At 41.7% G+C, this 25,091-nt stretch overlaps 1 protein-coding gene across 6 annotated transcripts in view; it reads left to right on the top strand.

Moving 5' to 3' along the window:
• Positions 1-25,091, top strand: part of LOC118393863 (ubiquitin carboxyl-terminal hydrolase 10-like) — a 38,169-nt gene that overhangs the window by 1,367 nt on the left and 11,711 nt on the right. For 2 of the 6 annotated variants that reach the window (XM_035787009.2, XM_035787012.2), the window contains exons 2-13: positions 12,380-12,448; positions 12,934-12,979; positions 13,367-13,426; positions 14,366-15,610; positions 19,018-19,109; positions 19,232-19,341; positions 19,578-19,636; positions 19,731-19,834; positions 21,463-21,562; positions 21,769-21,946; positions 23,071-23,236; positions 24,169-24,313. In XM_035787009.2, the coding sequence (XP_035642902.2) occupies positions 12,380-12,448; positions 12,934-12,979; positions 13,367-13,426; positions 14,366-15,610; positions 19,018-19,109; positions 19,232-19,341; positions 19,578-19,636; positions 19,731-19,834; positions 21,463-21,562; positions 21,769-21,946; positions 23,071-23,236; positions 24,169-24,313 (2,374 nt within the window). Of the gene's footprint in view, positions 1-70; positions 368-12,379; positions 12,449-12,933; positions 12,980-13,366; positions 13,427-14,365; positions 15,611-19,017; positions 19,110-19,231; positions 19,342-19,577; positions 19,637-19,730; positions 19,835-21,462; positions 21,563-21,768; positions 21,947-23,070; positions 23,237-24,168; positions 24,314-25,091 lie in introns of those variants that run through there. The other 4 variants (XM_035787010.2, XM_035787014.2, XM_035787011.2 and 1 more) reach the window with 3 other exon arrangements.

Raw genomic sequence — 25,091 nt, 5'->3', positions numbered from 1 at the left:
AGCTGACAGCTCTTTTAGCTCCTACTCAAGCTGTCAAACGTTCACTAATATACCCTCCTACCCGGACGTAAACGCACGCGTTCCCAGAGCACACTAGCCATCCGCGGCGCGCGCAGGCCAGAAGCAAGGAGGCGAGACAGAAATGGCGGCGAAGGCGGGGGAAGCAGCGTGATATGATGGAGCAATAAAACAACCTAAAAATACAAATGTCAGTCCATTGTCGAGAAAATGAAAAAGATGTCGAATTAGGCCGTATTTTGTAATAATTATTACAAAAAAACTAACACCTTCCCCGGAGAACGTCCATCTTCTGATTGGAAAAGAGAATCTCACAGGGAGCATGGCTTCTCAGAGTAACGTTAACCAGGTAACGTTAGAACTCTTCACGCCGCTGATACGTCTAGGATTTTTAAATGTTTCACATTGTGACATAAGATTAATATAAAAGTAGTCTTAAATAATGTTGCATTTGTTGATGTTTCTTGGCCGAATGTAGTGGTAACCAGTGTCATTGAAAAGTGTGATGAAATTGCTTGCTAATGCTGCCCTAAATAGCCTATTTCCCCATTGAAACACCAGCATGGTACAGGCCCGAGGAGCCTCCATTCAAATTGGCCAACAGTACTCGAAGTAGGGTTAGTTGAAAATCTAAAAATGGGCAAAAATCGTGTGTGCACGTTGTATTGAGAAAATGCCACATTCAAGAGACCTACAACAAGTGTAATTTTGCTTTGACAATTTGTAGTTGTTAAATTGCTGCGTGTATGTGCATGGCCCACCTGCTCTGGCTGATGCGACAGGCCTGTTTGATTTCCATAACTGTTTGTTAGCTAGCTTAGCATTTAGATACGAGTGAATGGTAAAAGTGCCGACGAGTTATAAGCAAGGTATTAATCAAATTGTATATGGTCAAACGTAAACTGTGTAATTGATTAGTTTGGCCAGCTAGCTACCTAGCTTAATATAGCTAGCTGGATAACTAGCCAGAGTTCGTGCGGACGCAGGTGGTGTGGCTAATGACTTAGCTACTAGCTACAGTGGGCCTGATCAGAGGCGGTTTAGGTATATTTCCGAATCTGAACCATTCATGATTCTGCAAACGGTTCGGAACTTGTGCATTGTGCACTCCGTTTTTGATGTCCCCTTTAGAGCACGTAGCTAGTTGTGCTTCTTTCAAGGGAAGCTGACTCATGTGGACAGACGTCCATGATCTGTTTAGATGTAATGACTTGTCACGGCCTTAAGTCTAACTAAGCTAGCTATCTATCCTACATTGAAAGGTAGCTAGCTATATCTTCTGTCCAGGTATAATAACATTAGTCAACTAGCTAGATATGGCTGTATACATCCATGTAGCTCAGCTTGCCTGCTGGAGACCAGACTGGTGAATTTCAAAATCCACCAACCTATGGAACAGCTGTTTTTAATTCAGTAAATGGTCATCTAATTACAAGCTGGAATGTCCAATAAAATTACATTTGAACCTACTGTACCAGCTGTCTGCGTGGGCAAGAATGAGACTATAATATATCCACAAATTATTATTAAACCAACTTTTCAAAGTGCAGGTAGTGTTAGATTTCTCACATGAAGCATGAACACATTGCATATACATGCACGCGACGCATGTATACTTGCCAAGCTCGTGCTCTTGTTTACATGGTTTTGCGCCTGTTTCAGGGGATAGAAATCTGAACACACCACCAGCACTTCATTTTTTAAACTAATTGACTGATGTCGGTTCAATTATTTTAATTCAATTTTGTTTTTTTCTTAGCTCAATGCTCAGTTTCTTTAGAGAAATCATTTCAAGTCTGAACTGTGTGACATAAGTAGGGAGTTGTAGTTTTCAACAGGCTAATATTCTACATACTTTGGCGCTGAAAACGTGCTGACTGACTACAATGACAATCTATTGCGTGCCAGCCTACTTTTCCGGTCTGTTTGGAGCACTGAGCTATGTTAAAAGAGCACTGAGCTATAATAAAAACAATGTGGAGCAGACATGGAAAGTGTTTTTTTTCAAGGAGTGTCTGTCTACCTGAAAATACATGATCTAAGTGATAGGCAGCAGATCTAGAGATGAGATTGACTTGGATTGAGTATTTTATTGAATACATTTTTAATTTATTTGACCTTTATTTAACTAGTCAAGTCAGTTAAGAACAAATTCTTGTTTTCAATGACTGCCTAGGAACACTGGGTTAACTGCCTGTTCAGGGGCAGAACGACCGATTTGTAACTTGTCAGCTCGGGGGTTTGAACTTGCAACCTTCCCGTTTGATAAGTAGTAATGGACAGTGACTTCCATTAATTGTTTATTTTGTTCTGATTATTTTGTTCTGTCACAGCATTCGACTTGCAAAATTCAAAGTGCATTTAATGTCCCAAAGAATTATCGAAGATCATGAGTGTTTTTTAATAATCAAAACTGACCTCTACACTAATCGCGCAGCACTACTAGCTAGCTATGTTGTTATAAATATAATAGCAAGCTAACAGTTTCACTTCGAGCTAATATTCTATCATAACTATTATAACTTTCTGTTGCTAATGTCTGCTTGCTAATAGTGTTGGCTAGCAGCTTGTTAGTTTGCAACAGGGGTTCTCAAAGTTGGGTCCGCTAAGATATTAGCTTTCAATTTGCAACAACAAACATCTCTGCCACATGACAAAATATGTTGATTGCTGGAAATGAGCTTAAACCGACAAATTCTCTTCAATGCCAAGAGACGGGCCTTTAAAAATCTTCCTTCCTAGGGCCCAAGACTTGTTTCATCTGACGACCATGCAATACCGAAGTCTTAAACTCCTTGTAAGCTATTTTTTATCAAATTCGAGTTGTGTTTTTTACTATCACAAAATGGGGCCCCGGCTGCAAATAGTTGTAGAACCCCTGGTTTACAATACAAGGAATGGCAGACGTTTCAAATTTGAGGGTATAATATACAGTGCCTTCAGAAAGTATTTATACTCCTTGACGTGTTCCGCATTTTGTTGTGTTGCAGCCTGAATATACAATGTATTCAGATTTCACTGGCCTACACACAATACCCCATAATTACAAAGTGGAACTATGTTTTTACATTCATTAAATGAAAAGCTGAAATGTCTTGAGTCAAGTATGGTGAAGTTATTATTACACTTTGGCTGTTGTATCAATACACCCAGTCACTGCAAAGATACAGCCGTCCTAACTAGAGGTAGACTGATTAATCGGAATGGCCAATTAATTAGGGCTGATTTTCACAACAGTTTTCACAACAATCGGAAATCGGTATTTTTGGACACCGATTTGGGCTTTTATTTTTTTGCGCCTTTATTTAACTAGGCAAGTCCGTTATTAAGAACACATTCTTATTTTCAATGACGGCCTAGGAACGGTGGGTTAACTGCCTTATTCAGGGGCAGAACGACAGACTTTTACCATGTCAACTCGGGGATTCAATTTTGCAACCTTACAGTTAACTAGTCCAACGCTCTAGCCACCTGCCTCACGAGATGCCTGCCTGTTACGCAAATGTAGTAAGAAGCCAAGTTAAGTTGCTAGCTAGCATTAAACTTATCTTATGAAAAACAATCAATCATAATCACTAGTTAACTACACATGGTTGATGATATTGTTAGTTTATCTAGCGTGTCCTGCGTTGCATATAATCGATGCGTTGCGCATTCGTGAAAAAGGACTGTCGCTGCTCCAACACGTACCTAACCATAAACATCTGTCTTTTTTTAAATAAATGCACAAGTATATATTTTTAAACCTGCATATTTAGTTAATATTGCCTGCTAACATTAATTTATTTTAACTAGGGAAATGGTTTCACTTCTCTTGCAACAGTCAGGGTATATGCAGCAGTTTGGGCTGCCTGGCTCGTTGAGAACTGTGTGAAGACTATTTCTTCCGAACAAAGACAGCCAACTTCACCAAATGGGGGATGATTTAACAAAAGCGCATTTGCGAAAAAAGCACAATCGTTGCACGACTACCTAACCATAAACCACAATGCCTTAAAATCAATACACAGAAGTATATGTTTTTAAACCTGCATATTTAGCTAAAGAAATCCAGGTTAGCATGCAATATTAACCAGGTGAAATTGTCACTTGCGTTCATTGCACGCAGAGTCAGGGTATATGCAACAGTTTGGGCTGCCTGACTTGTTGCGAACTAATTTGCCAGAATGTTATGTAATTATAACATTGAAGGTTGTACAATGTAACAGCAATATTTAGACGTATGGATGCCACCCGTTAGATAAAATATGGAACGGTTCCGTATTTCACTGAAATAATAAACGTTTTGTTTTCGAAATGATAGTTTCCGGATTCGACCATATTAATGACCTAAGGCTCGTATTTCTGTTTGTTATTATGTTATAATTAAGCATGATTTGATATTTGATGTAGCAGTCTGACTGAGCGGTGGTAGGCAGCAGCTGGCTTGTATGCATTCATTCAAACAGCACTTTCGTGCATTTTGCCAGCAGCTCTTTGCTGTGCTTCAAGCATTGAGCAGTTTATGACTTCAAGCCTATCAACACCGAGATTAGGCTGGTGTAACCGATGTGAAATGGCTAGCTAGTTAGCGGGGTGCTCGCTAATAGTGTTTCAAACGTCACTCGCTCTGAGACTTGGAGTAGTTGTTCCCCTTGCTCTGCAAGGCCCGGGGCTTTTGTGGAGCTATGTGTAACGATGCTACGAGGGTGGCTGTTGTCGATGTGTTCCTGGTTCGAGCCCAGGTAGAGGCAAGAAGAGGGACGGAAGCTATACTGTTACACTGGCAATACTAACTAAACTGCCTATAAGAACATCCAATAGTCACGGTATATGAAATACAAATGGTATAGAGAGAAATAGTCCTATAAATACTATATTAACTACAACCTAAAACCTCTTACCTTGGAATATTGAAGTCTCATGTTAAAAGGAATCACCAGCTATCATACGTTCTGAGCAAGGAACTTGAACGTTTTTTTTTACATGGCACATATTGCACTTTTACTTTCTTCTCCAACACTTTGTTTTTGCATGATTTAAACCAAATTGAACATGTTTCATTATTTACTTGAGGCTAAATTGATTTTATTGATGTATTATATTAAGTTAAAATAAATGTTCGTTCATTATTGTTGTAATTTTCATTATTACAAATAAATGTTAAAAATCGGCCAACACAATCCAGGTGTGGAAAGCTTTTACTCTTACCCAGAAAGGCTTGCAGCTGTAATTGCTGCCAAAGATGAATCTAACACAGTAGTCTCTGACCCTGTTCCTGGAGAGCTAACTTCCAGTAAGTTTTCGCTCCAAGCCCAGTTGAAACTAACTTGATTAATCTTATCAGCCAGATAATTATTAGAATCAGGTGTGCTAGATTAGGGTTGGAGTGAGTTTACAGGACGGTAGCTTTCCAGGAACAGGGTTGGAGAACACTGTCTTAACATGCATTGACTTAGGGTGTTGAATACTTATCTAATCCCTGTTTTATAAATGTTCACAATTTTCTTCCACTTTGACAGAGTATTTTGTGTCTTATCATTTACAAAAATGTACATCAATTTTAATCCTGTTTTTGTAACGCAACAAAACGAGGATAAAGTCAAGGGGTGTGAATACTAGCTAACTAGTTAGGCCAACAAGAAATTAACTATTAGTAATCTGTCAGTGTCCATGTTTTTTAATTTTACCCCGTTTTCTCTCCAATTTCGTGGTTTCCAATTGTTTAGTAGCTACTATCTTGTCTCATCGCTACAACTTCCGTACGGGCTCGGGAGAGACGAAGGCTGAAAGTCATGCGTCAATGTCCATGTTTGTCCAACTACTAAGTGTTTTTTAATCTTACTCAACTATTTTCAACAATTATGGTTTATAGCAATGGCCAAGCTTCACAACTAGCTTACTACCTAGCTAGCATGCTTGCCCATCAACAGACAATTACATCAATACAGAGTCGGCCTAAGCTAGATATCAAATTCCCATTGTGGCATAGTGTCCACCCAACCAGGGCTGGTGAACGTAAGATAGCTGGCTGGCTAGGGGTTTAAGATTAGGTGCATGTGTGAAACTGTATATCTCACTGAAGGCCTAAATAGTAAACCATTGATCTAAGGGAGGTTTTTGTTCTGAGTCATTCTGACAGGGTTGTTTTTGCACCTGAGGTCATGTGTCCACTGCCCTACCATTTTATATTCTTAATATAAGGCTCTAGTATCAGGGATTGAGCGAGGTGGCATTGAATGCACATAAGGGAGACACTCATTTTATGATTCACTATAAAATGTCTCGGGGCATAGAAGATAATTGATTGAATGACAATGCCCATTGCAGAGAATTGAATGTACCTGCGATGTATGGGTTGTGCACAAGGAGCAGCAGAAGCCACATCTTTGCTTTATGACTCAGGGTTGCTAGATTGAACCAAAGGGCAGAGGAATGGTAGCTGTTGGACACCGTTCCACACCACAGCAGTGGGTTGTTTGAGAGTTGCGTACGGAAGTATCATCACAACATTTTCTAAGTTAGTAAATGAGTGCTAGGAATCTTCGGCTGAGTAAATGCTTCCACGTATTGTGGACGTCAAGCATAAAATGGTTCATGGGCCTGTATAGTTTCTACCTAAGTATATTGTACTGTGTATTTGCCCGTATTTGAGTTTTTCACAGTTTTGTCAGTTGGTGAACAACATGGATATGGGAATGGTGGATTGTCTTAATGTCACCTGACAAATGTGCGGGTTAGGAGTGGGTAGTTGTGGGTAAACCTAGACCTAATTACAGGTTTGTAACTGAAAAAGATGGCAACCTCTTATCACAGTGTAGATCTGATGTGTTAAAGTAAAAATACATTTTAAAAAACAACGGAAAGGATTATGGTTAATTTCCAAGCACGATCTGATATCTTTGTGATGGCCTTCATTTTTTTGAATGGTGGGCTCCTGATTCAACATTATGGAAATGGATCATGAGGCTCAGAGTTGCCTGGCTAGTTAGGTATTTTCCTGAACAGCAGGGTGGAGCAGTGTTTAGAGAGCAGAGCTGCCTCCCATTTGTCTTACCCTTGAAAGGTCCTGCAACACCATGACCTCAGAGAATCCAATCAGCTGCTGTTAGTGTTTGAATGACATCGCCCTGTATTAAAGTGTCTCTTACATGAATAAATTATATTGTTCTTCTCTGTCATGTCTCTGCTCAGTGTTTAGTTAACGTTTTCTCCTCACTTCTTGGGCATCACTCACTGTGCTAGCTCATCATACTTAACTTTTCTTCATAAGAATGTAATACGCAAGCCCCGGCATGCATCATCAGTTTATTCAAAACATGTTTGACCTTATTTGTAGTGTTGCATATTCATGCTATGCCAAGTTTGCATTCCAATTTGTGAGGCCTTGCAGAGCCGGGCTGGCTGAGTCCCAGTCCAATAGGGAACACTGGGTAGTAGTGATGAGGGCGTCCCAGTCTTTGTAGGTATATGGTGTTGTGGATTGTTATTCTATGCCTCAGGTGGGTGTTGGTAATGTCTGGTAACTTGAAATTCCAGTGGAACATCTTGTTTTTTATTTTACTAGGCAAGTCAGTTAAGAACAAATTCTTATTTTCAATGACGGCCTAGGAACACTGGGTTAACTGCCTGTTCAGGGGCAGGACGACAGATGTGTTCCTTGTCAGCTCGGGGATTCGAACTTGCAACCTTTCGGTTACTAGTCCAACACTAACCACTAGGCTACCCTGCCGCCCCAATTTGACTGGCTCTTGTTTGACATATGTTCTAATACACCCCCACTCCTCTAAGCCATCCACTTCCTTAAAGCTGTCTTCCTCATAAAGCAAACTTTAGATGTGTTTTTGTTTAATTGTTAAGCAGAAGCCTCATTGAATGCTATCGGCAATATATGATTAGCATTCTACTCTATTGACGTAAAGTATACAAACATTAGAAATGAGCATGTGTTCAGTTGACCTGTTTTAGCTCCTTTTATCAGCGACAATGTCATCGTCCTTTATATTTCATATGGATCCCACCTTAGAATGTAAGCCCCGCTCCCTGATCTGTAACCACATTAAGTGTGTGTGTGCACACCGTCTCACTGGAGCATGTTGAAGTTATACAGGTGGCCATTTTGTGGTAATCCTCAATCCAAACGAACAGCGAGGGAAGCTTAGTGTGGTACGTGTGGCACGCCTGTGGAAAGAGGCAAAGGGAGTTCTTTCTGTTGTGATTGTATTAGCTGTCCTGAGGCCGTTGGACTATAGCTGGCTGTTTGTCGCTTGTAGTGCCATTTCAGCAATGTTGGGCCCTCGTTTGCAAAGAGTTACATATGCTTGAACTGCACTTTCTTTTCTCTGTGCCTCCCCTTTCATGTCCCACAGTTAAATGCGCTGGAAGGATTCTGTATGGTTAGCAAGCTTGTTTCAACTTTTTTCATTACTGCTCCATATCATTGGACACCTTCCCCTCGCCATGCACCACCAACACTTGTTTTGTTTAGAAATCATTTTTTATTTGTTGCCTAATGAAAGACTTCAAAAATGTCGTTTCAGGCTGTAATGTTATGCAGATATGTTTTTGGCCCCTACTATTCTGTAATGAGCCAAACCAAGAAATGTCGCCAGGCGATTGAAGGACCAATTCACCCCACTATGCAGGGCTGTCGGTGTGCAGCAAGAGACCTTCAGTCACGCAGTGCGACTGGGATTAAGATGACCTGCCTTCCCCATGCTGGCTATAATTATCTTTACAAAGTAGTGTATGGCTGTGGCCAGCACGTGGCTGGCTAGAGTACTATCCCACTGTTAGTGTCTGGTCTGGAGGGGGATTGCCTTGTCAGGTTTGTACCGACATTTTAACGCCTTCCCTAAAGATTCCTGTTTAGATGAACACACATTGATTGGCTGTGGTCCAGTTGGGTTACAAACTGATTGATGATGGTAGAAGGGTTTGGTGTGTGTGTGTGAGATTTGGAGATAACTATATGAGTATCTGAAACCTCAGATGTGGGTCATTGAAAATTAACAACATGGACTTCTTATTACTGCATGGTTCTGCAAACAATAAGAATGACCACCCCACTTCCAATTATTATTATGGGGAATTTGGTTGTGTGTAGTGTGAAAAGTGTTGTCAGTACTCAACTCAATTTTCTTAATCACATTAGTGTGGAGCCTTGTGTAAAAGGTGCAGCTAGAAGGCGTAATCCCTGGACAGGGCTTGACAGTAACCTTTTTTTGTCGCTTGTCCAAAAATAGAAAAATAGTCTTAATGCAATTTTTACATCGTTGTATGTTACAAGGAACCACTTTACAAAATAAAATGCATTACTGTATTTTTGTACCATAGAAAAGAAAATCAGACGGCATTGTTGTCTGCACTCCTTATTGATGACTGGATAGCTGTCTCAAAATAAAACACGGCCTCTTTAAGGCTTTCCTGAAGGATGTTTGGCCGCCTTCTGGTAGCCTATAAATTACTGCAACATTAAAATGACAACCTTGTACTTTAGTATGTCTACAGATTAAAACACTCTGGGACAGTTCTGAGACAACAGATCCTAAATTCATAACCACTGCAGATAAATAAATAAAAAACAATGAAACAGTAACTTTTTTGTAATCTTATCAGACCGTTTTGCTTAAAATGTTGATCAATTTTTATTTATTCATATTATAAGCTCAATACAAAGACTGTTAATTATTAAATAGTTTCAAAATGTTGGCCACCTCTGCTCAGATTCAAGGTGGGTGATGTGCAGTGTGCACCATGCACTATCCTTCACTCTCCAGTCTTGTGACCATTTGATCTGAACAAAGTGCTTTGAGTATGCCGACAGAATCAGACTTTAATGTTAGTTATCCTTCATTATATTTGTCAAACAAAGCCTATATTTATGTAATTCTCATTCAAGTTTGGTTACATTTTCTGGCGCCTCCATGTCAGCATCGGTTTGGACATGAGGCTTGTAGCCAATATCACATACACTTTGTCATGTAGGCTTTTTTTTTTTATCTATGTGCATTATTATTCCAATGTTGGCCAATGATCCAATTCTGAATTGGATAATTGTTTGATATTGTGATTGCATTTTTTTACATGTCAATTGGGGAAACTTAAATCTATATTATTATTATTGTCCAGCAAGCATTAATATCAAGACCAGCTGGATGAACCCATGGGATTTGAGTCCAAACCAGCATACTACATAATGATACTTCACTGCCATTAACATTTTCCTTCCCCAGAACATTGTGTGAACATTTTTGAATTTGTTACATTTGGGGACATAAGATTGGGTCGGCAGGGTAGCCTAGTGGTTAGAACGTTGGACTAGTAACTGTTCTAGTCAAACCCCCGAGCTGACAAGGTACAAATCTGTCGTTCTGCCCCTGAACAGGCAGTTAACCCACTGTTCCTAGGCCGTCATTGAAAATAAGAATTTGTTCTTAACTGACTTGCCTAGTTAAATAAAGGTAAAATAAAAATAAATAAAAATTGATCCAATAATGCATTGTAGCCAAATGTCAGCTAAATTTTCAGCGGTGGTGTTTTACTCCACTTGTGAAGAAACGACAAAAAATGGCCTACAGTACAGTTGTTTGAAGTTCATTCCCGCCTTAGAATGTGCTACATATTGGCGGAAGCCAGTGAGCCAGGTCTCTCTATTTGGCTCAGTTCTCTGGGAAGTGGGCTGCCGGGAGCCATTTTGCCATTCTAATACTGCATGACTCGTCACTTTTCCACGTTGCCCCTTATACCCAAATCTATGGCGCAATCTGGGCAGACTGATAAGAAAAGCCTCTCCCAGTAGCCTCTCCAACGGGTCTGTCACAATTAGAGGTCGACCGATAATGACTTTTCAACGCCAATACCGATTATTGGAGGACCAAAAAAAGCCGATGCCGATTTAATAATAAAAAAGATATATTTTTGATTTGTAATAATGACAATTACAACAATACTGAATGAACACTTGTCTTAATATAATACATCAATAACATCTATTTAGCCTCAAGTAAATAATGAAACATGTTCAATTTGGTTTAAATAATGAAAAAACTAAGTGTTGGAGAAGAAAGTAAAAGTGCAATATGTGCTATGTACGAAAGCTAACGTTTCAGTTCCTTGTGAAAGCTGGTGGTTCCTTTTAACATGGGTCTTCAATATTCCCAGGTAAGAAGTTTTAGGTTGTAGTTATTAAAGGAATTATAGGACCATTTCCCTCTATACCATTTGTATTTCATTAACCTTGGACTATTAGATGTTATTATAGGCACTTTAGTATTGCCTGTGTAACGGTATAGCTTCCGTCTCTCTCCTCGCTCCTCCCTGGGCTCGAACCAGCAACACAACGACAACAGCCACCATTGAAGCAGCGTTGCCCATGCAGAGCAAGGGGAACAACTACTAGAAGGCACAGAGCGAGTGATGTTTGAAACGCTATTAGCGCGCGCTAACTAGCTAGCCATTTCACTTCGGTTACACCAGCCTCATCTCTGGAGTTGATAGGCTTGAAGTCATAAACAGCGCAATGCTTTAGGCACAACGAAGAGCTGCTGGCAAAACGCACAAAAGTGCTGTTTGAATTAATGTTTACGCTCCTGCCTACTACCGCTCAGTCAGATACTGAGATGCTTTATGCTCAGTTAGATTATATGCAACGCAGGACACGCTAGATAATATCTAGTAATATCATCAACCATGTGTAGTTAACTAGTGATTATGATTGATTTTTAAAGTTTTTATAAGATAAGTGTAATGCTTGCTAGCAACTTACCTTGGCTTACTGCATTTGCAGAACAGGCAGTTAACCCACCGTTCCTAGGCCGTCATTGAAAATAAGAACGTGTTCTTAACCGACTTGCCTAGTTAAATAAAGGTATTTAAAAAATAAAAAATAAAATAAAAAAAATTAAAAACGGCAAATCTGAGCCCAAAAACACCAATTTCCGATTGTTATGAAAACTTGAAATTGGCCCTAATTAATCGGCGATTCCAAGTAATCGGTCTACCTCTAGTCACAACTGTGTCAGTTCATTAGTAAGAGGTGTACTTGTCTAAAATTCTCAGGAGACAAATGGAGGACTAAAGCAGACTTTTTTCAAAGTGTATTTCTCATGGGGTCTTGGATGTTTGAGCAATATTTCACACTTATGTTTCCTACACATGTTAATATTGAAGATGCCATGTTATATATATATATATATATATGTATATATGTATATATGTATATGTATATATATGTATATATATGTGTATGTATATGTATATATATATATATGTATATATATGTCATTTAAAGAATAATATATTGAGTTTAAAAGGTTGCATGTGATTGTCCTCAGTATGTTGAATCATGTGTTTTATGTAAATATATATTTTCTCTCTGTAGTACATCTTCGGGGAGTTCAGCCCTGATGAGATCAATCAGTTCTTCGTGACTCCACGATGTTATGTTGAGGTAAGACAATGAGTTTTGAATGAAATTTTACTCACATACGTTTACTCCAGCTCATGGCTGTTTTGACACCATATAGTCTACGGTGTTAAGTGTTGGAGTGCCGGTGGCTCTTAATGTTAACTGGGTCGTTCTTAAGAATGGCCTTTTGGAAGCTCATTAACACCAAAAACCACTGAGTTTATAGATTTAGTCCAGTGTGTGTAGTTACTCTGTCATTGTCTAAAACACAGAGAAGACAATGGTTTATTTCTCATGTTCTCAGTTTAGTGAGTGTGAACAATATAAGACAGCACAAAATAACATGTTTTTATCACCAATACTGTCATCTACCCCCCTCCGAAATGCACATTACACAGATGTGATTCACAAGCAGGAAGGCCCAGACTGACAACGGTCGTGGCTTGAGGTTAACACCGTTTGATTATTTACTTTAACTAGGAAGTGTCTTTTTTAATTTGTAATCTAATCTCTCTGCTCTTTGACAGCTTCCCCCCTTCAATGACAAAGTCTCCTGCGTCAGCCAGTCTTCAGGTAAGAACGTCTACTGGATCACTCTGATTTATTTAAGTTCGTCTTGTAGACATTCCGAACGTCATCCGCATGAGCCCGGCCAGTGCTCTCTGGGTTGACCTCACTCTTGCCCCCCCACATGATGTAATGGTTATGACCAAAGTCAAACATACACCCGCCCGTCTGTGCTAGTTGGATCCAGACCTACCTGACTGAACTGCTTGTAAGAGAGTGACAGTTTAAGTCTGAATTGACATTGTTTTAAGATAAGATTTTACTTGTAAAAATATGTCCAAACATACCTGCAGAACAGGGATTTTGGAGCCAACAAGTTACAAAGTCTGTCAACCATACCCCTCCCCTGCTCATAACACTTGATTTTTACTCTGATTTGTATGAATTATTCAGGAAGTTACTGCACTCCTGCTGTGCCTTACATTGCGGAGTCTATGAGACGGCAGGTTTGCGGTGAGTTTTGGGTCCGACACTATGTGCTTATTACTTGTTGCTGAAGCACTCAAACCCAGATCTTAAAAACTGGTGGCTTTCTAAACCTTGCCCCTATTTACACTCATTCTTGTCCGTACGATCTGTGAGGCTTTGCATGCTTAGATGCCGTTAAATATCTCTTCTCTATCGCATTAAACACATTGGCACCGCAGCAGTGCTTTAAGTTGACTTGTGATTGATTTGTATACCCCCTCCGTCACTTAACTGGATGGATTGAGAGAACCCTTTTTTATTGGATTTATAAGGGCATAGTAATGGTCTTATGGAAGCTAACAATTACAATAGGTATTTTGTTTTGCTAGGGTTTATCACTCTCAATTCATCATTATGACTCTGGAATGGAATCCCTTTGGTAAAAACACTAACAAAGGACACTCTAATCCACAGAGAAGAGCAAATCTCGACCGTACTCTCTAATCATACCTTACATTCCCCCTTAGGGTTTCCGGTGTCTGGTTTGTATGGATGACCAGTCCTGTCTTATATAGCCCGGCCATGCCATTTTCAGTGTTGGGATGATCTGAATTTACTAACGTTTTCCTCATGTTCACCTTCAGCTGTTTCTCTCACCGCCTATCTTTCAATTTGAAATGTTAGAAACTTGTTAAATCTAATCGACATATAACTTACTCTTCATTGCTTGATACTTTTTATTTGTGTAGTACTCAAGGTCAGTGTTTGATATATTCAATTGAGTTTGTGGCAGTTAATAAAGTTGTAAATTGTTGTTTATTTCATGATGCCAATTTTGTTTTGGATGCCAGATATTGGCTTAGTAGTAATGACGAATAATTGGACAAAACAGTATTTTGTGTTGTGTAAACCTTATGAACCTTTGTCTTCAGGGCAGAACTGTAGTGCCTTATGTTCCCAAGCTGACTGACATATCCTCTGCAGGCGAAGACTACCAGCGCATAGAGTTTGGTGTGGATGAGGTGATGGACTTGGAGCCTGTGGGAGTGAAGGATCCTCTCTTCAAGGTGTCCAGCACTCTGAACCCCCAGGCTCCAGAGTTCATCCTGGGATGCCAGCCGTCTCAGAAGGTCCCGCAGACAGCCACAGCCCTCTCTCCGGCAGCAGACGGAGCACAATACAACTCACTGGACGAACCCGACGGCCCGGACGGACCTGATGGCCCAGACTCTGAGCCCTCCGCCATGGACGGCAACCAGAACTGCCAGGATGGGGACGGGGGCCCGGGCAGCCTGGGCCAGCGGGAGAGGAAGAAAAAGAAAAAGCGCCCGCCAGGATACTACAACTACTTGGAGGGCTCAGGTCCCAATAGCGGTGGCATGGGAGTGGACGGGCCTCCTGGAAAGGGGTTGGTGAATGGACATGTTCTTAGCGGCCCTCACCTCGGGTCGCAGGACATGGTTGGTAAGGCGTTGTCAGGGGGCGGACTTTCCACCTCAGCCCCTGTCGCTACGGCAGCAGCGAATCAGAGGACTTGTGATAGCCCTGATGAATCGTCTTTGGACTTCATGAGTGGAGCTGCCTCTTTATCAGATGGTAAAGACGCAGCCTCCTCCTCTTCTTCCTCCTCCTCTCAGAGCAGTGGGGTGGCAGAGGGAGGCAGAACTGCAGAGCAGCAGCCTGAGAACATGGCTCCAGAGAGCCCTGAACTGCTGGGCAGCGGTGGGCACAGCCCCTGCCCCACCTCCCCTCCTCCCCCCTCGGTTGCTGTGGCCAGCCCCCCTGCCACCATTGCTACTACTACTGAAGAAGAGGAGGAGACTAGGGACAGTGGGGTGGCTAATGGGCTGGCTGAGCCCCATGCTGGCATCAGTGCAGACAGACACAAGGAGGCCTCTGAGACGTTGGAGCTGCCCCAGCAGCAGTCCCCAGCTCCCTCAGTGGAGCCTGCTTCCTCCCCAGACTCTGAGGCCCAGCCGGCGGTGGCAGAGCAGCCTAAGTCGCCTGCCCCTCCGGCTGCGCCCGCTGCCAACCCCTTCAAATCCTGGGCTAGCCTCTTCCACAACTCCAAGCCTCTGCCTGGAAGCCCTCAGGCCTATGTGGAGGTGAAGAATGTGGTGGAGGTCGTGGCTCCCTCCCTGGCTGCTGTGGAGCAGCATGAGAAGGCTGGGGAAGTGAAGGAAAACCCTGTCCATGTATCAGAGGATCCCATGGCCCCTAAACTTGCAGGTAGTGTACTCACAGATTGCCCCACAGTGTGAGGAAGTAGAGCTCACAGGTTAACCCTTATGTCCTTTGGAGTGTGTTAGGGCTGTCCCCGACCCCCCCCAAAAAACTATATATATATATATATATATATATATCAATCAATCAATCAATCAATCAATCATGGTTGACCGAAAGTCATGTTCTTTCAACCGATCGATTGGTCTACATTTTGTAAGTTTATTTTTCCATATATAGACACACCCTGTGTGTTTTAATAAAAGTATCTGTATATGCATTGAGTTTATCTGATGCTTTAAGCTTACTGTTTGATTAAATAAGACACATGGCCCCAGGGAGCCAGAAGACAAAAATCTTAACCTGTCCTGAACATCCTCCCCCTGCTCCTGGCTTTTGCAGATTCTGCCATTACTCTCCTGAAGATGCCAGCAATAGGCTACATAAGGCGTTTCGGCAACCTTTCTCATGTGGAATGCCAATTTATTTTTGTGGAACAGTTTAATTTAATTTAGAATAATATCTTCGGTTCTCAAAATCATTGTCATGTGGTTAATTAAAAATCTAATTCAAAATGATACAAACCTAAAAGTAACTATGTAAAAATAGCCTATAAAGCCATCAAATGAAAACAATGCATCCAACAGGTAGTAGATATCCTGATCCTGTCTGTAACGAACTTGAAATGTTGTATCAGCTATTAACTTGAGTCCAGCCTGAAGCTCCTTGTAACATTGTATAAAATATTCTGGGCCCTCAGTTTCCCTTGCCAGTGAACTCTGGACACTGTAGGCTATTTGTGCTAGGGATAGGAAGTAATCAGGTAGGCATATTTTATGACGGATCAGAGCATGACATTTATAATTTTTCAAATACATTGACAATGGTTTCTCATTCTCAATGGATGTAAAAACAGACTGTTTGCTTGCTGTTTGAGATGAAGAAAACATTACTTTGAAAAGCTCCACGACTCATTAGTGGTGGTGCGTTAAGAAAATCAGAAATACTATCAGATCCCCAAATGGGCACATTTATATTCCTACATTTGTGCGCAGGCCAGGTAGCCTATAGGCCTACTTCTATGCGTAATCAGGTGCGCATCCTTTCTCAACATTGACAGGAGCGCTCCAAACAAAAGACAATTACTAAATTGACAACTCGTAAATGGAATGAAATAAACCAAAACTTTTTTCTCACAGGTGTAGCATAGGTTGTGCGCATCTGCAAATAACATGTCCACTCTGACAGTGAAAACAGTAATAGACTGGAATAATAATAATAATATTGAATGCATTAAGACTTTACTGTAACCAAACAAACATTATAGATTAGGAATTAGCCGTGTGTGTACTACTGGTGATATATGTAATGGGGAATTGATAGACACTAACAATCAAAAGCAAACACTTCACACAATAAAGTTATGAAACAATGAATGTGCACAAATTACCGGGAGAGAGCGCATTATGGAGAGAGACGTGCATTGTGCAGCCACACTCGCCTTCTTGGACTGCCATTCCCGCGGCTTCCGCAAGGGATTATTTCACTGAGATGGCCGCGAATAAGACGGGTGTCTCGTGTGCCATATATTTGCTACTGCTCAACTAAAACAAATCTCAGTTGACCAACAGCCTATTCACCAGTCGAGTAATTGTGGTCAGTCCTAGAGTGTGTTGACAAAATTATACCCATTGATTATTATAATAGTAATTAATTTGTGCACATTAAATGTTCTGTATGCATGTGCTGAAGTACAGCCTACCGTCCACTTGGTGTCAACATTGGGACATTTAGTTAGACTACACATGAGCACCAGGTGGTGCTAACACTCAATGCTTGAGAAGGCCCAGATTGCTATGACACATCTCCATGATATGCTTTACCTCACCACCCTATTTTTCCCAATAATGCTCCAATGAATAGAGCTGGGGAATGAATGTCAGGCCATGTGACCCCAGGGAGACTCCCATGTAGCCAACTGGCTTTGCTGGCGTCAGAGAGTCATTGTATATAGCAGTAATACTAATACATGTTGAAGGCCTCTTCCAAACTGCATTCATGAGAATACAGGCAGAGGGTGGGCTGGAGCTACTGCTTTACCAATAATGTATGAGCAGCACTAATTAAATCCATTACCATGACATCAACCGTATGGATTTTCAGATGCAGTAGACTAGAGCAGGATAGATCTCTGACCTCACCCCTTTCTCCTAACACACACAGAATATAAATGAAAATTCAAAGGTTGCATAATGAGTTGATCTTGTAAGCTGCCTAATTAAAGGGGATATGTAGGATCATATCCTGATTACTCACTTCCCAACAACAGCCTCCAGGTGTTGGGACCACACAGGGTACACTGGCGGTTTTAAACAGCCTGTGACAGGGAGGATTGCCATGTCTGGGTAATGTGTGGTTATTGTCTTGATGGGATTATTGCTTGTCTCACTCAGTGCTATGACCCTGGGATTCCTCAGGCCTCATGGATATAGTCCTGTGTCTGGAGGAAATATACAGAGAGGCCTTATCTCAGTGGGTTACTTAAGCCTCCTTGTAAATTGTGGTTGACACTGGATTTTTGTCATCCTTTTAGTAAACTGGGGTTTTTCATCTATTCGGCACCCTTAGGAATTATTTATGAGAGAGAGGGGTTCTGGGCAGCCTAATGTGCTTCTGTCTAGATAAACCTGATGGTTTCCTGTGCTCAACGGCTGTAAATAATTCAACCAGGCTCCACGTGGTTTCCTTCACTGTCCAGTAGAAAAGCTTATTTTGTACCCACAATACAGGTGCTCAGACTTTCACTCTTCTGTCAGGAAATTAACAGGAAGCTATTTATAGGACCCTGGTGTCACTGCTACCACGTCTCATTTTGATTACAACCCCGCATACTGTCTTATCTCTGGACTGGATTTTTATCTGGAGTGTGCATTTACTGTTTAGCCAAACTATATTTCTCTTCTCCTGGAATGACCTGTTTCACTTTTAGCAAACCTGTTATCTATAAAAACAATGTTTCTGTAATTTGGAGGTTGTTCATAATATGCTATGTGCGTAGGCGGAACTATCAAAAAAAATTGGCGATTTATAACCCATTGTTTTCAAATTGTGATTATGTGCTATTGTTTTATTATATTTTCTTTGTTGGAATGTCTGTCCACGTTACCATGGAAGCTGTGTTGCCAGTGACAGTCTTCCTTCCTAGGCGTGGCACAGTATCTCCTTGTTCTGACAAACCAGCCATGTGTGTCTCATGATGCAGAGTTGGTAGAAGGGACACAGTCTATATAGCACAGTATGGAGTAAATTGATTATTTTTTTTTGCCTGAGGTTTACAAACTAACTTCTAACTTTTTGTTTGGTTTAGTAAGGGATTTGTGTTCAAAATCATGTGCACTTGTTTGAATCCCCAGAACTAATTGAGAATGTGAAGTTGATACACAAACCAGTGTCTTTGCAACCAAGAGGACTGATCAACAGGGGAAACTGGTGCTATATCAACGCTGTATCCTTTTCTCAGCTGCATGTGAAATGCTTTAATCACACCATGTCATAAACAAAATTACATTAAATGTCTGTATTTAGTGTTTCAATGAGGTGATTTTACCCTTGACTGCCACCCCCAAGACATTGCAGGCCCTGATTGCTTGCCCCCCCATGTATCACCTGTTTAAGTCCATTCCCCTGTTCAATGACACCCAGAGACCCTGTACTTCCACACCCATGATGGACAACTTGTAAGTAGCCTCTCTCCCTGGGAGCTGACTGGCTGTTTTTAAAAGCCAAATCTCACAATCAATAGATGTATTGTTTGTGTGCAAATAAGCAGCGATGACAAATTCCTGCCTGAGCTAAATTGGTAAAACTGTGTTACGGGTATTGAGAGTAGGTGTTAAATGTGTGCTCACTGCATTGGGTTGGGTGTGTACTTCCTTTGCTAATTACAACTCCCTGACCTTGTTTCTCCCTCCAGTGTAAGGCTTGTCAATGAGTTCAACAATATGCCTGTGCCATCCAAAGCCAAGCAGCAAGGTAACCTGTCTGTCAGCATCTTCTAAAAGAGCTGGATTTTCTTTTATTTCCTGTTGATGTTCATTTGATGTGTTCCTTGTTGCTTTTTCCGTAGCTGCTGGTGAAAAGATAATAAAAGACATTCGACCAGGTGCTCCTTTTGAACCCAACTACATCTACAGACTCCTCACCCTCATCAAGTCGAGTCTCTCGGAGAAGGTAAACCCATTGGGCATCCAGTGTATTGATTTCATTTGAATGTTTTAGAGTGGAATATCGTAACAATCTTTTTATGTCTGCTTGTCATGTTTTCCTTTGCTCCCATTTACACACACACACACCAAGCCCCTCCCTCAGCCACTCACCACAACAAAGATGAGAGATCACTTCCTCTCTTGACAAGTGGCTTCAACTTCCATTTGTGGTTTGGTCCAAAGAATGGGTCGGTCATATGGACACAAACACATTGCGACATTATTTTACTGTATTAGAGGAAGTCAACCTTTCTAACGATTCCCCTTTTCTGTCAACTCAAGTTGCTCGCAGAGCGGACATTACTAAAACAGGAGTATCAATGAACATTGGTTCTGGAAAATGAATGCTCAACATTTTAGCCAAAGACTGTTATATTAGCTGTCTATTCTGTGTTTTATAAATGTGCAATAAGCATAAAACACAAATATAAGGTAGGCTGCATGATTTCAACATCTGAACCAAGTGGACCGGATTGCATGCTTTTCAGACAGCTGGAGACAGACAAAATGGTGTGTTCATAACAATTGAACTTTTTTTTTACCTTGTTAGCCTGCTAATAGGCCCAAGTTGGCTAAACTTGAAATTTAAAGATTAGCTGGCTACTCACTAGCGCTTTTGCTTGACTGATTGAGACCTGTGTTAATGTTCTATAATGCCTGCTACAAGTTCGTCATTATTATTGAATGTGCATTATACATGTTTCTGGTTAAATTTGTAACAAAGGTTATTTTCTTAGACTTAAAAGCCAGATCAGTGATTATTGCAACAAACAACAACAAAAAGCAGGTCGAACAATTTTGATAAAATAATTAATTAGTGGTCTTAGCCTTGTTTGTGGAAGGCTTATATATTTAGTGTAGGTATAATTTTACAAGCCCTGGATTAGATTATAGCAGACTGTTTGCACTGAATGCAGTGCATTTGACCTTTTAATTGTACAACAAAGCGAATGAAAGGAAACCATATTGAGATGTATATCTTGAATTGCCGAGAAGTTTTTAAAATAATAATCTAAAGGTGATTATTTATTTTTTTAGGCCGTATCGCCCAGCCCTATTATCAATAACATCAATACAAAATAATTTGTTCTTTACATTTCAGCCGGGTTTTTATTTAGAATGTTGAACCATCCAGACATTCCACACTTTCAGGTGTTCAGGGACTTGGAGCAAATAAACTGAAACACTTTGTATCACCTGTTTCCTGACACTGGTTTTATGTCAAATTCCACATTCTCATCAGTACACTTGAGTCTATGCACCAGAGACATTCAGTCTGTACCTGTCTGATGGTACAGTACATGGATACATGTACAAATATCCATCTGTTGGTGCATGAGACATGCTGACTCATTACTGATTTCATAACCAGATAAGGTGCAATTAAAAAAGCTATTCCAAATGGAATGAGGTAGTCAGCTCCTGACTCAGGCATTCCCTATGTGGTTTAGATTGTATTTCACCTGTCCTGTCCCAAAGCTCAGTAACAGTGGACAGGACCTGTGTCTGCTGAGTCAGTGGTGTTGCATTAGAGCGCAGGCTCTCTTGGCACCGTGGTCTCATTAGTGCTGATGGTTGTGCGTTCTCTGTCAGGGTCGACAGGAGGATGCGGAGGAGTACCTGGGTTTCACCCTCAACGGACTGCACGAGGAGATGCTGGCTTTGAAAAAGCTAATCTCCCCTCAGGAAGAGAGTAAGTAGTGCAGTGGTCTAAATCTGATGCATGGGGTCATACGATTATCTGTTTACACGTACTCTCTGCTTCTGAACTGATCTATTCCCTGTTCATTTCACATAATTTACTTATGTTCTTTGGCCTCACCACTCAAGGTGTATCTGCTCTATGATTGCCATTGGCTGTGGTTCTAAATCAGTTGTCTCTTCTCCTGTCTTGATCAGAAGCCCCCACACCCAACGGCCCAGAGTCCCAGTCAGGTGTGGATGATGCTGCTGCTGATAAGGAGGAGGGGAGCGAGGACGAATGGGAGCAAGTGGGCCCCCGAAACAAGACCTCCATTACCCGTCAAGCTGACTTTGTCCGCACCCCTATCACTGACATATTCGGAGGGCACATCCGGTAGGGTAACACCGATGACTTGTGTTGACTTGTGAGGTGTCAGGAAACTCACATATAGTTTCTTTACATGTGAGGTGTTGCTTATAATGGAAACTTATTGTTGTTCACAAAGATATAGTCAAGTCAATGTTTTGGTGGACCCAAAGCCTTTACTACTTCACAAGACACCTGACTTCTCCCAAATGAAGCCAGAGTGATGGTCAGCCGCTGAGTTTCTTTTCTCCCTGCCCAGAGCTTATTTTTCTTAAAGCCCAGCAGTAGAACTGTGGCACCAGTGGTGTCCTTGCCCTTCTTTTTATTGGCTGTGGCTCAGGAGAACTGAGAGAGTATAGTGCAATCTTTATCTGGGCCCTCTTGGGCTGGTTGCCCTGGCATTGCCTCTGGCCCCCAGCTCCAACCTCAGCTGAGAATGCCATCCCAAACAGGCCTGCCACCAGCTGGCTCTGGGATTTCTCTGCTCCAGAAGTTCTCTTTAGAATAACAGCCATTGTGGCCCGGCCTGTGGTTGGTGGCCTGGACAGCCAGGTGTGGGGGGGCACACTCACAAAGAAAGAATCACAAAACAACTTTGAAAGTGTAGGACCTATGAGGGTGTGACTGGGCCAAATGACGTGCTCTCTGAGGTTCTGTTATGGCACACGCCTGGCCTGACTGGGTTACAGATCACTTCAGAGGATCATTTTTCTCCGAATCAGTAGTAAAAGTAAATGGAACATAAGGGCAGACCTTCAGGAAGGTCTGGGTTGAACTATGCATACCCAGCGGCAGTCACGTTTTCAGCTACTCGAGCCTGGGTAATTGGTTTGGCTGAGGGGAATCATTGGAGCAAGTTTGAAATTAGTTTCACCATTTTAAAGAGATTATATGGCTATCAGTGTTATGAATGTTGGTGTTGTTTTTGCCATTTAAACATTTTGGATCAGTTTCTGCCAAGGAGAGGAGATGATTCATGAAGGTGTTGTTTGGAGAGACGTGTAGAGAGAATCACTAGTATGACCCATCCACTTTCCTTCAAAGCTGTGATGCTGTCTTCTGAGGTCAAGATGTCGTTGAGAGACACTCAAAACCCATTACTGTATTTCATTGTCTGAAGTGGGGTATATTTGTCTTTCTGTCCTATGCAGGTCGGTGGTGTACCAGCAGAACTCTAAGGAGTCAGCCACCCTGCAGCCCTTCTTCACCCTGCAGCTGGACATCCAGTCAGAGAAGATCCGCACCGTTCAGGAGGCCCTGGAGACCCTGGTGGCACGGGAGTCAGTTCAGGGCTACACCACTAAAACCAAGCAGGAGGTAAGGATCTTACACACAGTACACCTATGCTATTACTAAACAATTACAAGTCATGAATGTGTTTGCATATCGGTCATTCTGATTTCATGCTCAATCGCTTGTTTCCCCCACATGTAATTAGTTGAAGTATGTTGATCCAAACTTGAATGCTGCTTTGAAAACCTCAATTGATTTCCGTTGTTTTTCTTCTGCAATCTGAAACAAGGATGTGGGAATCTTGGCAGTTAAAAGTATTTTTTTTTAAATGTAGTTTTTAGACAGTGAGAATATTTGTTACTGTGGTGTCTCGTTTCATTCAACGGAGTATTTGGGATGCTCAGCAGCACTCTACACCTAGCACTCTCCCCTCGATGGGTCCCTTCTAATGGGCTGAAGTTGTCAGACTCTAACAGATCGTCTTCCCATTGGCCTTGTTTCTCTTAATAGACTGAGGGCTGTGTTGTGCGTGCGGACTCTAAAGCATTGTTTATGCTTCATGTCCTCTGACTGCGTTGCCTGGTGAAAACACATTGTTTTAAAGCCACAGTATAAGAAGACAAATGTGCCTTGCCTGCTTCCTCTGTATGGAGACAAATCTGGTGAGAGCATCATCTGTTGGACAGCTGTGTTGTTTACCAACCCCATCAGCTTTTATTTTACAAGACAGTTGTTACAGTACCTTGATATCGTTTTAGAAGTAGCTGGTAGTTGGGGGTCACAGTCTGGTTCTGACAGTGAAGGTGTAAAATCCCAGTGATTCACAAGTGACTAGATCAAAGCTCACATCAGGCTCTTAGTGTAGGCCTGTGTGACAGTGTGTGCTGTTTTTGTTCAGAGTCTAATCCCTGAGTAAATTGGGAGATCCTGTTCTGGTTTATATTAGCTGTTTTATGTGGTGCCACTGTGTCAAATAGTCCACTGGCTCAGTTTGATAATCTCTCCTGTGTTTGCAGATTGAGATCAGCCGGAGAGTGACCCTAGAGGAGCTCCCTCCAGTGCTGGTGCTCCATCTCAAGAGATTTGTGTTTGAGAAGACTGGAGGCTGTCAGAAACTGATCAAGAACATTGATTACCCTGTAGACCTGGAGATCAGCAAAGGTATGGGAATCACAGAAACGCTTCCACAAACCATTGGGTGAAGTCCCCACTTAAAACGCATCCCCCAATTATTGAATTAACTCAATTGAATGTGTGTTAAGCTCTCTGAACCCTGGGTGAGAAAGGCAATCATTCATAACACACTTCTTACACAGTCAGCATCTGATCATATTCCAGTACGGACTAGTCTTTACACAGTCTGGGTCCTAGTTAGACAGACACACAGGTGTAGCTCACTCACACATCACTTAAACGAGGGTGCCGGCAAAATGCTGCGAGGTCACCATCAGCAGCAGGGAGAGATGATTTGTGGGTTGACCTCATACCGTTAAAGGCCTCCTCATCCAGCCCCAACACCCGACCTCACACAGCTTTACAACTCATCAGTCCTGAGCTGGCCAGCCTACCTATGTTTACTGCTCCGCCCAGCCTACTCTACAAGCCCTGAACCAGCAGCACACAGAGGAAATATTTAGAGAAACCCCCACCCACACACTAAAAAAAAATGCCATTTTAGATTTCCTCTGCCAGGTAGGTCAACATGTCCATAATATCTGAGGGGGTCTCTGTATCCATCTCTCCCATATGGGATTTCTGTAACTAGTCCTAAAGGCACGTCTTCCAAATCCCCACAGACAAAGTCCCAGCAGCTTGAGGATATTAGTACTGTAGATTTACAGAATAAGAATCAGAATGTGGAGAGAATCCCTGGCTCGTTCCAATGTAAACTGGGTCCAGTGTGTTGGGTCTCCTGCGGTGTATAAATTATAGAAAGTAG

The sequence above is a fragment of the Oncorhynchus keta genome, chromosome 14 (genome assembly GCF_023373465.1).
Source record: "Oncorhynchus keta strain PuntledgeMale-10-30-2019 chromosome 14, Oket_V2, whole genome shotgun sequence".
NCBI lineage: Eukaryota > Metazoa > Chordata > Actinopteri > Salmoniformes > Salmonidae > Oncorhynchus > Oncorhynchus keta.
The sequence above is the reverse complement of the archived record's forward strand: the minus strand, read 5'-3'. Positions and strand labels throughout refer to the sequence as shown.